Raw genomic sequence first — 14,660 nt, forward strand, 5'->3', positions numbered from 1 at the left:
TCTTTATTGGAAAAGCAGTGTTATGTCTCTAAATTGTATTATAAATTAAATACTTGTCTCTAGTATAGCTAATACCTAATTGCCTTTACCTTTAGCTAATACCTAAAAATCCTTTACCAATCTTCCATCATAAAAAGCTTCCCATAACTTTGAGAATCTTGACTGTCCCTTTTATCCAAATCTGTCTTAGAATTGACCAAACTGTCAATATCATTTAGAGCTCTTGTATTAAATATGAGTCCCTTTGCAATTACTGAAAAGGAAGTTTGATGGCCCCATTCAGTTAACTTACTTGGCAGACTGTTGGATGAGGGCCTTAAGCACATTTATCTGGTCTTGGTTATAATTTAGAATTCCAAACATAATGGCATGTTATATGTAACTCTTATACATGCTAAACATTATCATAATGCAGAGCATTAATTGTAACTTACATTACATGGTGTGAAGCTTAAGAATTCTTCCTGTTAAATTAATTACAGGGAATGATGATAGATGAAGCAGACGAATTTGTATCGGGACCTCAAAATAAACATAAAAGACCTGGAGAACCAAATATGCAAGGGATTCCGAAAAGGCGGCGTTGTATGTCCCCCCTGCTCAGAGGGCGACCACAAACTCCTCTGGTTGTGAATAACCACATTGGAGGAAAAGGGCCACCCACACCAATTGCACAAGCACAGCCTGACCTTGTTAAACCCATTGCTATTCACAAAAGTAAGTGAATCTTCAAAATCTTTAAAGTTTATTTTTTAGTTTATGTGAAAAAACTTTTTTGTGTAAAAAATACTGCTGGCTTATTTGTCAAATATGGCAATTTTTTCCCTCCCCCTTGAAAATGAAGTATTTGTGTGCATCTGGGGTTATTTACAGAGTTCATAGTCCTTCAGATGGAAATCTTCCATATAAATTCCAAGTATAAACGATGTATTTCCTCTCTCCTGAGCAGACAGCGTAGACAGTGAGAAGGGTGTTCTTCCTTTGCCTGGAAATCCACATGCTCTAGAAGTATCACAGCATGAAGTTAATTTGAATTTTGCTCTAGTGCAGTGAAATCACTTCTCTGGGTGTGAAGCTGAGGGGCTGTATAACTCTTGCTCACTGTTTAGTACTAAAGTAAACTTGGTCAGTTTGATTTAAAGGGGGAAAGACACCATGTCACAAAATCGCACTTTAGAGGTATTTTTTCTTTTGTTGGTAGTCCATATAGTAACTTCATTTTTCATAGAATATACCTGTGATTTTTTTTTAAAAGTCATTAACTGCCAGGAGATAGTGATGGGCTCAGTGTTACAATCCACAAACAGGTTTTCTTTTGCCTGCCATGTACAGTAGACTGTTTTAAGAGTCTAATACTGATCTGACTCACTGACTTGTATCAGATGATAAAGAATTTGAACCTGGCAAGTGTAATCTCTATTTTTTCAGCATCAGAAACAAATAACGAAGCTGGAGTTGATGATGTCATTGAGAATCATGTTACAGACCCCCTTTCATCAGATGTTTTTCCAAATACTGTGGATTCAGAGTTTTCACTGTCCTCTTCACCATTCAATTCATTGGATCGACCGACAACTCATACAGAGGATGTAGGCCACGAACATTTAGGGAATAATTTGAATGTTGATGGGTTTTTGGAGAATCACGAGGAATCAGGTAGTAAAGAGCAAAGTACTGAAGAGAACGTGACAATGTCTTCACCTAGCAAAGGGAAAAAAACAGTGCATTGCAGAAGTTCCAGAGAGATTAATATAGAGCTAAGAGCACAAATTATGAAAGAGATCCGAAAACCAGGAAGGAGTAAGTATGCCAAATTTGTTTCAGAAAACTGGCATTAGAATTAAACAAAGAATTCATGTTAGATCACTATTTTAGAAATGTACTGGACCATAAGACTGAAGCAAAATTAATTTAAAGCTGAAAAGATTTGTTTTGAAACATCTGCTAAGAACATCACTATAGGAGTGATTAAAACATTTCTATACCTATCAGTGTTCATGAAAGTAATGTTTTTTATATCTGTACTAGAATTAACTTGCTGGGTGCTAGTAATATCCTAAGCTGCAATATCCTGTGTTTTTTTAATGTTTCTTCTCATTAAATAAGATGTTATTGCTACAGTTGATAGGAGGTACAAGTTTACAAAAACTGAATGAAGTCAGTTGCATTTTACTCAAAGCTATTACAACAGATATCTGTATAGGCATCTTTTAAATAACTGATGGTTTTTTTCTCTTGACCTTTAAGAATATGAAAGAATCTTCTTTTTACTGAAGCATGTACAAGGAAGCTTACAAACCCGACTGATATTTTTACAGAATGTTATTAAAGAAGCTTCAAGGTAGGTAACAGAATTGTATTATTCTTACAAAACTGCACCATGTAGTGCCACGTATAACTGCTGGACAATCACGCAGTTGTTTGAAAACAATGCTTTGCACTACAAGTAAATAATTCCCTATGAAAGAGCAGAAATGCATAAGCTTCTTGAGGTGTTGTTTGTAAAAGCTTACCTTTTTCCCTCAGATTTTGGCTTAAAGATGTTAGTAACTGTAACTGCCAAGTCCCTGTAAATGTGATGGACAATGGTATAGAAAGAGAGGGTTATTTTAAAAAAATCATTCCAATTAAAAAGTCCATGTGTGAGTGTACTGTTAATTTGAAAATGTATTGGAGCTGCTGATTACTGGGAATTAGGCTTTCAGAAACAGCATCTGCTCAAAATCTTGTCTTAAAAATAGTTTTTAAATTCAGGTATGCTCATAAAGATATGTCTCTACTCTTCAGCATACTTCATTCAGAGATAGTGTAGTCCTGTCTGAGAGTTTGGAAATGGAGGTAGCTTTTCACTGGAGAAGAGTGAGTTGATAAGGATTTAAACCCTGTGGTTTTGATCCTGGTAGAAATTGTTCTTTACAGTATCTGTAGACTGTCCATACTTAGCTTTCTACATGCTTACTGAGAGGTAAAAAAGCAGAAATGTATTAGAACCAGTAGTGTTTGAGTTGCAGGGAACTAGTAATTCCAGGATCTTGCATGGGTTGTAAATATAGCCAGAACTTTGAGGCTTACTTCAGAAACCTCAAAGAATAGTTGCTTCTTATTCTCTAATCTGTTTTGTAGTAGTCAGCTCTTTTCCTGTGGCATTAGGCAAATTTCATTATTAAAAAACAAAGTAATTTTAGGAGAAAACCATGCTGAGAGTTTAAGGTATGCTGGATGTTGGACATTCATACAGATCCTCTAGCTTTCTATTGCCAGCTTGGTGGGGCATGTAAATTTATATAGATCATGCTCTTCCTATAGCCACAATTGCTTTATTGTGCTTTTGCTTGTTACATTGCCTGTAAGAATTGTTCTATAGCCTGTGGATTATATACTTCCTCATTCACATACAAAACCATACTGTTGCTCTTGGAGTTTGTGGCAGCCCTTAGTGGGGCTGGAGTTTTTGTGCCTGTAAAATTAGGCTTTTAAGGGCACCTGTAACTCTCATTTCTCTTGCATAATCTCTTTATTCCAGCTATCTTTAGTTGACATTTCTACAAAATTTGGCAGTGGTTGAGTGTTGGTCTTGGATGCATCAGAATTAAATCCCATCTCCTACCATAACTAATAGTTTTCTGTACCTACTGGTGGAAAAAGCTGGCAACTCTATTTGTTGACTGTTGCTAAACTTCAGTTTTTATTGGTTTGAGTATAGGAACAGCTTAATCTTTATCCTTTTATTCTCTCCTTTGTTAGATTTTTATAGTGTTAATATTTTATCCACCTGGGTAACACTGCCTACAAACACTATGTAGTTCTCTGCCTCTTTCCTTATCCAGGCAAGCTATCACATTTAATCCAGGCTCCCTGCTCCCTGCAGGAAACATCTCTAGGCCCTCCAGAGTTGTCAACATAGTTTTGTTTTGGTAACTGGTAGCTGACTTTGCAGTGCCATGGATTGCAATTCAAACTTGGAACGCTTTCTTTCCCTGCTGCAAGGAGTGCCATCTCTGAACATGGGCTTAGGAAAGCTCTTGATCATTTCAGCAACGAAGTTAATGTTTATAAAGAGTTCCCATTTAAATCTGGGGGTTAATCCACTATAGTTGTAAGAGGAGAGGAAGATTTCTGAAAGATCCACAGCTTTCAGCTTCCTTTGGAAGCTGCCTGGCCTGTAGTTTCTCTTTCAATAGCAGAAAAGCTATCATTTTTGAGAGACAATGAGGAAAAATGGAGGGGAAGCAGTACTTTGAAGTGTGGTGTGTCTGTGGGATACTGTGAACCGGGATATGGGTGTGTAAGGGGCCAGAGCATGGGTATTCAATGACAGAGTGGTTGGGAATGGGACCTTGTTTTCCCAATAGTCAAGCTATTGACAAGGGGTTGTGGGGAGGCTTGTGATCTGGAAGTTAGGGCAGGTACTATGTCTTTAAGTCAAAGACATGGACCAGGATGCCTGACTGGAACTAGAGGCTTCTGCTGGGGTTTAGTGAAATCATAGGACTGAACTTGATATGTAGTTCAAAATATTTTCATTGCTGCCTATCTTTGAGCACATGTATGGCTACCAAAGCATAGGTCAGAAGGTGCAGAAATGTTGCAAGGGGGAGGGGTTAGCTGGAAATAGCAGGGAGTTGTACTTCCTAAAGTAGGGGTGTAAGCAGAGGTGACATAATGGCCTACTGATCAAATCTATACAATTGATACAGAATAGAACTGCTGAGACTCCAGAGGTATGGAGTATGTATTTTCCTTTAATTTCTTTCTTGAAGTTTCAGTTTGTATTGTTTGTCAGGAAATCTGCTTTGCACTGTGTAATGGCTGTTCCTTCACCAGTACGAATTTTGTTAACTTTGGTGAATGCATCACGAAGGCATGCAAATAATCCCTAAAAGCTGTTTTCCAGCTTCAGGATTGTAGTTCTTTTGATGTATATTTTATTTCTGTACTTCAGAACTTTAGTTCTGGAAGCAACAAACTCTTAATTCTCTTTTTCCTGGATTTCTGAGGGCTGAGTGAAGTTCTGCAATGTGCTATAATAAACTGTAGTAAACATAGTTTTGTATTCAGTAGGTGGAAAGGCAAGTTAGTGGTTTACCAGAATGCTAGGAGACAGTGTATATATACATATGATGTATGTGTAGCCTCATCATGCACTGTTCCTGTAGTAATAACTGAAGTTTCCAGAGTTCAGTAAAAGTTTTGTCAATGATGTTTCATGTATTACTCTGTGCATCCATTATAATGCTTTGTTTTAAACCCAGGTTTAAAAAACGAATGCTGATAGAACAGCTCGAGAGTTTTCTGGAAGAAATCCATCGCAGATCCAATCAGGTCAACCATATCAACAGCAGCTAAGAGACTGTACACAAGAGAGAGCTACAGCAGGGCACTGCTGTTCTTACTTGCATTCATTTTTGACATGCACTCTTATCTCAAGTTCCTGTACCTGAAAGAATGAGAAGCTGCTCAATAAAATGATGAGAAGTATCCATCATCTTTTTTTTTTCTTCACTTCTGTTATTTTTGTAATGTGAAAAATACTACGAGAACATTTTTATTTAACTAAATTGAGAACTTCTTGCTTGTCATGGACATAAGTGTCACTTTCCCTCAGGTTCTATTTTTCTTAATCTAACCTTCAAAACTATCACCTCTTAAGGTTGAACTTTGCCAAAAAGTTGCTTTGTAATTTTCAAAAAAAAAAAAGCACATACATTAAACAAGGTAATGTTTTGTATATACAGTTATTTTGGATATATTATTGTAAGTTGTATAAATGTATTTTGAAAAATATTTAAGAAAAGCACTTTTGTTATTCCATCAATAAAATCTCTATTTTAATCTTTGTGTAGGTTTGAGTACAGTTTTTATTGGAATGATTTGTTTTGCCTTCCCTTTCCAGTGCTTCTGTGTTCTGGTATCAATGTTAGAGAATGAAGAGTGGTTTTGTATCACTGGATATTCTGCTCTTAATCAGAGAATGAGTGAAAGAAAGCTAATGCTGAATTGCAGCTGTAGTAGGGTATCTTGTGTACTTTGCACTTTTGGTGACCAGCATAACAAAGTGATGTTCTGTATGCTCATCTGCAGCCATGACAAAACCTGCAGTTTTATTGAGGGATTCAGCGCAGTAAAGCAGGGGTCAGCAGCCTTTGAGGAAAGCTGCACAGAGGTTTTCTGTGTCAGAAGATTTTACATGTTTACAAGTGCAGGAACAGCCAGAGGGTGCTGCTGCCTGGACACAAAATATCACTGACTGCTTTACTGGCCATGTCTTTCAGCTGTGTTGGATGCTCTGACTATCTGGAAGGATTTGTTTGATTCAGTGGGAGTTGAATAAAACAGTCCTATTTGATGCTTTTCATAGGAGTCAGTGGTTTGCAGTTGTCACCCAAAATCTTTGTGGGCCTGGGTTTCTGATGCTTGTGTCATGAGTTGCTGAACACTTGCCATTTCCCAACTTTTGTCAGGATGCTGAACAAACTCCCCCATTTTTCTTGATGCCATTAGTTGCATTCAGTGTTCTTCAGGAATGTCCGTGCTATGTTATGTACAATTCAAAGGTAGTAAAGCTAGTACTGCTACCCTTTTTGGCAATAATATTAGTTTGGTTGTTGAGTGGGCATTCCTGCTTCTTACTTTGTCTGGAACAGGCTGCCCTGGGAACTGGTGGAATTGCCATCCCTGGAAGTGTTCAAAAAATGTGTGGATGCAGTGTTTAGAGACTTGGTTTAGTGGTGGACTTGGCAGTGCTGGACTAATGGTTGGACTTGATTATCTGAGAGGTATTTTCCAGCCTTAATGACTATGATTCTGTGTCAGTTTTGAAAGAGCCTTTCAACTTCATTTTCTTTTCACAGCATTTTGCTGCTTGCTTGTTACCTTGCTTTATCAGCTGGATTATAACTGTCTGAAGTCAGATTGAATTTCAGTTTTGTTCTTAAGCTTTTGACTTCAGGACAGGGAAATAAAATCATGTTTGAAAAATAACATATTACAAGGCTTTCTTGTGGGTTGCTTTCATTCAGATGACCTACATACTCAGCAACAGTCAAGCTAACTTTAGCCATGATGAAATTGAAGAGAAGCTGTTGGCTCATATTGTTGAACATTTAGGAGGCTAAACCCGTTCCATTTTTTTGCAAATGTTTATTTGGATACTGTCTTTGCTGTAGTTGTGGTGCTGATGATTCCTAGACAGCTGTAACTTTCCACAGTGTCTACAATGGAATAAGGTAGTGGAGGGCTTAGCGCTTTCTTTTTCTTAGAAAAGTGAGATGCTTAAAACTGTGTTTTAATAAATACATACAATGTAGCCTTTAATTTCATTGGAGGAAAGCTCATTATAAGAGGAACAGAAGTCAGAGTATATGTTTAATGCTTATTATGAAGGATTTGTAACTCTTCCTATAAAGAGTACTGAACCTGTAAATGAAAACAACATTAACATTATTTCATTTTGGGGCCACATTTTCAAAGTGTAGTATGGTTTAAATACATAAGTTAGGCATGGAATTAGCAGATCATAGAATCGTTGCTTATATGGAAAAACTGACTGCAATTGCATGCTTGTCTTAAAATAACTTAAACATTTCTGTGTTAAAAAACACCTTTGCTAATAATTGGTAGCCCAAACCAGAAACCTGACACAATCTGAAACTTAACACTGAGCAAAACAGAACCTCAGTTCATTGCTTTGTGTTTATATTTTAGTTACAGAAGAGAATGAAATGACTGCCTCAGATTCATTGGATGTGTGTTTGGTTGTTTGTGTTGCTGTTACCTTGCCTGCCCTCCAAAGGGAATGTGCTCAAACCTGAATTTCAGATTAAAAAACTCTAAACTTTTTCAATTATTTTGAGCAGGACTATGCTATTTTAAGTCTTAGAAAAGATATTTCTGCTATTACTAGAAAATTCATGCAATGAACGCTTTTGGTCTGCATAAAGATTCATTATGAACTTTACAGGCATAGAAGTTTTAAGCACTTTTAGACAGGTGGATGAAAAATAGATCTTGTTCACCCTTTCAAGTTTTCCATATCTCAATAACTTGAGTCACTAAGTCTGAGCAAACAAAATGATTGAATGTTTTCACTTTTTCCATTAAAAAGCTTGAATTACAGAAATATAGTTGATTTTGGGTTGATTTGAAGGTACATATTTTATGCTTCACATAAAAATCCCATTTTACAATCTGATTTCCTTCCTCTTTATATAAATTATATGTATATATATAGTAAACTGACCATTTTATTCACCAAAATAAGTTTGTTCTTAATCCTGAAGAGTCTGTGGCTCAGGTTTCATAGGTGAGATTATTAATGCCTTTTTATTTTAAAATTCTGCATTTGCCAAGTAAAATACTTTTATTCACTGACTGGTAATGATTGCCAAAGCATATTTAAAACAAAGGCCCCACCAAGCTAGTAATTTTCTCTTTAGGTGCTTGCACTGTGGTAAAAATCTAAGATACAGGTTTTTAGAGCAAAATGTTACGTATACAGGTATTCACTGACTAAGAGAACAGTGTGTGTTGCTTGGAAGCCGATAAGGAAAATGATTCCTGTCTTTGTGCTAGGCCCCAGTGTTTTACTGAAGCCAATAAATGTCTATATGTTCCCTGAAAATCTAAATGGCTGTGACCCCAGTTATGAGAGAAATTTGGTGGTTTGAACGATTTTTAGGAAAATACTTCAGATGCAAAATTACTGCATTGTTAAGGATGGTAAGAGTTCTTGGAGAGCCTGATGCTTCAGAGTAGCAAGTACCTGCTAAATGGTGCATAATGCAGTTCTTTATTACTGCCAACAAGCTGTGGGGTGTTTTCTTCTGGCAGAGATTCTGCAGTAACTTAATGTGAGTGGACATCTGAAATGAGACATATGATCTGCTACTGAAGCTAAAGGAGCACTGTGATGCTTCACTCTAAGACATGCTCTGCAGTTCTGTTGGGGATTTTTGTGTGGCTTTTGTTTGGGGGCTAGGGAAGGCCATTTGGAAGAAAAGAGTTAACAGTTGCAAAGAAACATGCATATTTTGGCAGAAGTCTGTTTGCTATCAGTATAGGCACAAATAAGTTTCCTTTATAGGGAAATTTCTATTTTAACTACTTCAGATGTTAATCCAGCTGATCCAGCCCATTTGTAATTTGAATTGCCTGTGGAGATCAGTTCCTGATGCTGGAATGTTCAGCATCTCTGAGATCTTTCTATTGCCTATAATTTTGATAGAAATTTTTTGAGCACATACTGCTCGTCCAAAGAAGAGGCTAATCTGGCTTCCTTGACTTCTATGACTGTTACACGTTCTTTTTAAGGAAATTATGCTTTAAAACCCCAAACCCCACTGTTTCCATGGCTGTTGAAGTTTCCTGGACTAAAGAACAGCATGCTGTTTGTATTGATTTCAGTGCTACTTGTGAGGGATTATCTTCCTGAAAGGAAGAGCATGCATACCTGTATTAGCTTGTCTCAGGAAAAACATGAAAGGTCGGTCTGCTTTGAAAATAGGTGTTCGAGATCTTTTTAGTAAGACCATTGCTGTAATGCAACAAAGAAAAAACTCATTCAAATGCATCTGTTTTCTTTCTGTCTTCTGTACAGTGCCCTCAAGGTCTGATGGTTAGTACCTTGACTATTGAGTTGCTCCTCTGCTTTAAGACTGACAACAACAACTTTATCCAACTGTGAAGTTAGTCTGGCAGAATTAACAAGTCAAGAGTTGTGAGACTACATGCCAGTGATTTGTGCATATTTCAATGCTGAATGGAGTCTGCCCGGAGTTGGATATCAAAAGTAATTTTTGTTGTCATTACATCCCTAACTGCTGAAGTCATACCATGCTATTGCCTCACCTGTTAGCCAATTCCTAGCTATGCTGTTCTGGTGGAAAAGATAAGCAAGGCACAAAGGTAGTTCCTTATCCAAATGGGAGACAAGCAGCAGAGAAATACCTATGTCATCCTGGAATTTCTCTTGTCAGAGCTCTCAAAAAACCCTAAGTATCCTCAACTCAGTTTATGACTGTCTTTCCTCTCTCTGGTTGTGGGTTAATTATTAGACTAAATAAAGAGTTTTTAAGAATTATGATGGTTCAGCTATTATTAAAGTACATCTTGTTTAAATGAATTCTTCTTTGTAGCTATATAGTGTTAACAATACAATACATTGTCAAACCCCCCCCCCCCCCCCCCCCCAAAACGAAATCCACCAGATCTGGATTATTTTTTGAACAGTTAAAACAAATTAGCTTGAATATTCAAGTGAGACAGTAAAACTAGTTTGAGAGGCACTATTTTAGTGCTTGTAAAAAAAAAAAATGTGCCTAGTTTCAAGTCGTCATGTCATCTGGACTAGATCCAGAACTTTTAAAGTAAGCAATAAATGTAATTATGCTTTTAAAAATCTGCTTGTTAATTTGGTCCAACTGCAGTTAAGGGATGCTTTGGCATTGGTTTCAAGGGGCTAAAGATCTATTCCCCTTAGTCTTTGGTACATAATTGAAGTCACCTAAAAGCTTTTATTTTGTATGAGGCTTTCCACAAAGTAATTAAAAATATTAAAATTGTTACAAAAGTTAAAACTGTACAGCTCTGCAGAAAGGTTGACTTAGTTATGTTAGATGTTCTCTGTACACCTACATACGTACATGTGTGTCTTATTCGGAGTTGTTTCTAGAGGAATACTGAATACATCAGTTCAGGTGTGCATTGCAACTGTGGGATGTTGGAGTGAGGGGATGTGCAACAGGTTGGGCACCACAGTGAGATGCACTGCTGTGCTCCCTACATGCCTCTTGAATTCCTTCCTGGGAGCAAGGAGAAGTGGTAGAGTGTCCTGGTCCCCAGCCAAGGACCACCAGCATTTGTGATGTGAAGTACATCTATCATTGGTGCAGTGCCAGATTTTCTCTGGACTGGCAAAGTTGGTTTTTCATTTGAGCCATTACACCTTAGTTGGACATAAAAAATTAAAAGTTCTTATGAATAATTAGAAAGGTAAAATGGAAGTATGTTAAATACAAAAGTTTGTTAGGCATGCATATAAATGCTACAGTGGTTGGTTCTTTTGTTTTAAATAAAAGACTAGTAGTTGGTTTTGTAGTGATAAACTCCAGAAGTGAGAAGTTTGAATATTTGTTTTACCTGTAGCTCCCGATGCCTTTGTACCATCTTCTGTTACTTCAATCTCTGCTTTGTGAATAGCTTCTGAAATATAAAGGCTATCTTGCTCTGCAAAATGCCAAAAATTAATAAGTTATTTTCTGCATTTCATTGTGAGCATATTTTTTAAAAATAATCAGAATGCTTTTACCTTTTTGTCCCCTGCAGAATCTAAGGATCATATAACTATTAGGTATTTCAGCCATCTTTGACCATTTTCCTACTATGTGCATAACAGTGGATTAGATGCTGAATGGGAGTTACTAGTTTGAGAGGTCTCCAGGTTGTGGTGGAAGGCAAGGTTACATGCTGAGAATAGAAACTTTGATTAACAGTGTGAGGACAATCAGAGAACCAAAGAACCCTTGGAAAGGAAATTGTAGAAAAACTGCTCTTCAGGAAGAAACCATGGGACTGTGACATAAAATGAATCTTGGAAAAGAATTCATTTCAGAAAGATAGTGAGGAGAGTGTTGCAAGTCTGCTTCTCTCCAGCTGAGTGCAGAGGGCAGAAAATGGGAAGGTTGAGAGTTTTTTCTTTCTTGTCTGAACTCAAGGTTCAAGTCCAACGTGTAAGTGAAATCAAAGGAATGCTAAAAGAGCATTTTATCTACTTGCCTTAATTTTGTCCCGTCAGAAAAACTGGGATGGAAGCAAGCAGGACAAAACTACAGAGAGGCAGAATTTAAAAAAGTAGATAAATCTTACACATTTTTGAGAAAAAAAAAAAAATAGATGCTTTCAGGTATAAAAAAGCTATTCCAGGTCTGAAATGAAGTAACACATTTGTTTGCTAAACGTGATCTGAGAGTAAATATTCTGAAGATTATGCTTCTGCTTCATACAGAAGAGGAAATGAAAACTTACCTATTTTTTTTTTTTCAACTGTATCTATTGGTTAAGATACATTTTCCTTGTAAACTCTGCCTTACAGAACTCTTAGGCTACCTAGAACTCTACTCCTATGACACAGAAGAATAGAACTGAGAAGGGTCTCAGCATATCCTTTGTTCCATAACCCTGCCAGGGCAGGATCAAATACTTCTACAAGCTTTATCCTGTATGCCAAAAGCCACGGAGTTGTGAACATAGGAAGGAAGCTGCTAAATGTTATTGTTTATGGAATTAATTTCCCAGAAGTATTTATCTTATTTAAATAGATATTAACTTTATAAAATACATCCTTGTGTAGTTTATCAGTATATTAACATTTGTTTGCAATAAGCAAAGCAACAGTGGCCAGTAACAAATTATTTTAATGTGCATCTATGTGCAGTCTGAGATCTATATTGCAACAGAACGTTGCTATGTTCACTTTTAAAAGCAGCATAAAAAACTCCATGAATAATGTGCTTTCTGAGGTTCATCCCAGGAAAGCAACTTTTCTTTAAAAGCAGGTTTGTCTGAATTGGAGCGATTTCATTTATTCACTCACATGCGCAAGAATGTGAGCTGCTTGCTGGGCAGCTACCACTCCAAGTCTTTACTGTGAGCAGAAATTACTAAGTTGATATATTTTGTTGCTGGAAGGAGTCAAAAGAAAAAGAATAGATAATTTGGGTTCTTTTTTTTGTGTTTAATATTAAATGGGGACAAATTTTCCAAGGAGCAGAAGAATTTCAGTGTACCAAACCCAAGAATTTAATCATAAGAGCAGTATTTTAGCAAAGGGAAAGCATAACTTTGTATACTGATTACTGGATTAGCAAGACAATATAGCCTGGGCATAAACCAGTATTCTTTGCAGTGGCAGGAGTTGGAATATAGACTTGTTGGACCAGCATCCCTCGCTGTTAAATAACTATTTAAAAACACAAATAGGAATGCAAGTTTTACTAAAGCATCCTAAATTTCTGAATAAATAGGCATTTTTCCAGGCCTATGCTGTGTTGACAGTTTTAATCTTAAAGAGAAGAAAAAAGTAAGTTCAAGACCAAAATCAAACCTTTTTCAGGTTCCACTTTCCTACAGAACAGCTCAAAATACAATTGCAGTTGAGCGTGAATTGTGCTTTAGAGTTTCACAGATAACGAAGTACAATCACTTCAGAAGACCCAGGTCTAACAAATCATTCAAATGTAAGAGTTTACAACTATTGTGTCAAGGATCATTTTGTATTCAGTCAAGCCTCTTACCTGAAATGCCTTTAAAATTAGCAGTGATGGGATCAAATGCATCTCTAATTCCCAAGGCAGAAAAAGCTGTCTTTAGGTCAAAAAGGCTTCGGATACTGAACCTGAAATTAATATGATAGACTTTATTTAAATGCAGGATTTGTAGAGTTTTGTAGAATTAAAAGGTGTTAACAGACACAATTTATTTCAAGCTTTTGCATTTCATCCATCTCTTCCTGTTTGAGCCCAGTGCATTGTCTGATTAAGTGTACTTGCAGAAAAGCAGCTCACCTACCCCTGAAGACATTAACAGAAGGAATCCCTCTGTTGCAATCAGATTGCTATTAAGTCTTCTTGAAGTGTGAATTCTGCGTTTTCCCAAAGTGTTCTCTTTCTAATGTTTTTTTTTGCTGTAGCAAATGGCCCTTGGAAACATTTCCCTAAAATTAGCTTAAAGAAAACAAATACTAATGTACAAACTGTTTTTCAGTCCTTTGTTAATGTGATGAATGCATTGTAGGAGAGGTGTAATGAAGCCCTTCCTTGCTGATCTGTATAGTAGATACAGCCACACAAGGCCTTCTGCACCTCATTCCTCCTACTATGCAATGTCATAGGAGTAGATGGAAAATATCTCCAGCATAGGTGTTTGCTAAAACAACTGACTAAAGTGGAAAATGGATGACTGAAACCTGCTTTGTGCATGGAAAGGTGGTTATGGCTGCTGGAGGGAGGCCAAGCTCTTTGTCCAGTGCTTTTTTAGTATTCTGAAAAGTTTAAAAAGATAGAAATAGCATGTATTTACAAGGTTATATATTTATTCTTCCTTAAGCTAAGAGAAAAATGAGTGTGGGAAAGGCCCACCAGCATTTCTCTGTTTTAGATCCTTAAAGGATTTATACCCCAAACAAATTGTAAGTAAAAGCTGTAGGATCAACAGAAATACTTAGGTTTTTTTAAAACAGTACAGGGTATAACTAGAAAGTCTTGTCATTCCTGGCTCACCTCTTTGTGGTTTAAGAAAGGGTTAGAGCATCTCTGATCATGTGATGAATAATGAAACCAAAAGCATGTAATTTGATTTTGCTCACACGCTGCTCATGTCAGCACTGTTGCACGGAATTCTGACAGCTGAAGTAGTGAATCCGTTCTGCTAACCTTGCTTACCTAGGCAGAAAAATGTCCATCTTTGTTCTCTTCAAGCTGTTGGCCCAGAGGGTTATGGTTTTGGCAGAAAGGTGAGACTCAATCTGGGACAAAGGTGTTCTTTTGTGGCTGGGAAGCACTAGGAACATGCTGAGTTTCTCCCCCAGGTAGGGTAACTCGACCACGCTGAAAGCCTCCAGAGCTGCAGTCTGGAACTGACCTTTGGGTGGGCAAAGAGAGATTTTA

At 37.1% G+C, this 14,660-nt stretch overlaps 2 protein-coding genes across 4 annotated transcripts in view; one reads left to right on the top strand and one right to left on the bottom strand.

Annotated features, from left to right (window-relative positions):
• Positions 1–5,836, top strand: part of INTS6 (integrator complex subunit 6) — a 40,868-nt gene extending 35,032 nt beyond the window's left edge. For both annotated transcript variants that reach the window (XM_048295213.1, XM_048295214.1), the window contains 4 exons: positions 483–717; positions 1,429–1,800; positions 2,248–2,341; positions 5,253–5,836. In XM_048295213.1, the coding sequence (XP_048151170.1) occupies positions 483–717; positions 1,429–1,800; positions 2,248–2,341; positions 5,253–5,346 (795 nt within the window). In that variant the 3' untranslated portion in view covers positions 5,347–5,836. The remainder of the gene's footprint in view (positions 1–482; positions 718–1,428; positions 1,801–2,247; positions 2,342–5,252) is intronic.
• Positions 5,837–6,733: 897 nt separating this feature from the next.
• The window catches only part of SERPINE3 (serpin family E member 3), a 32,953-nt gene continuing 25,026 nt past the window's right edge, over positions 6,734–14,660 (bottom strand). Inside the window, exons 5-9 of one of the 2 annotated variants that reach the window (XM_048295222.1) lie at positions 14,436–14,634; positions 13,290–13,390; positions 11,137–11,223; positions 9,449–9,532; positions 6,734–7,416 (exon numbers count right to left, since the gene is read on the bottom strand). In XM_048295222.1, coding sequence (XP_048151179.1) covers positions 7,376–7,416; positions 9,449–9,532; positions 11,137–11,223; positions 13,290–13,390; positions 14,436–14,634 — 512 coding nt within the window. In that variant the 3' untranslated portion in view covers positions 6,734–7,375. Of the gene's footprint in view, positions 7,417–9,368; positions 9,533–11,136; positions 11,224–13,289; positions 13,391–14,435; positions 14,635–14,660 lie in introns of those variants that run through there. The other variant, XM_048295221.1, reaches the window with a different exon arrangement.

This window comes from Corvus hawaiiensis, chromosome 2 (assembly GCF_020740725.1).
Source record: "Corvus hawaiiensis isolate bCorHaw1 chromosome 2, bCorHaw1.pri.cur, whole genome shotgun sequence".
Classification (NCBI taxonomy): domain Eukaryota; kingdom Metazoa; phylum Chordata; class Aves; order Passeriformes; family Corvidae; genus Corvus; species Corvus hawaiiensis.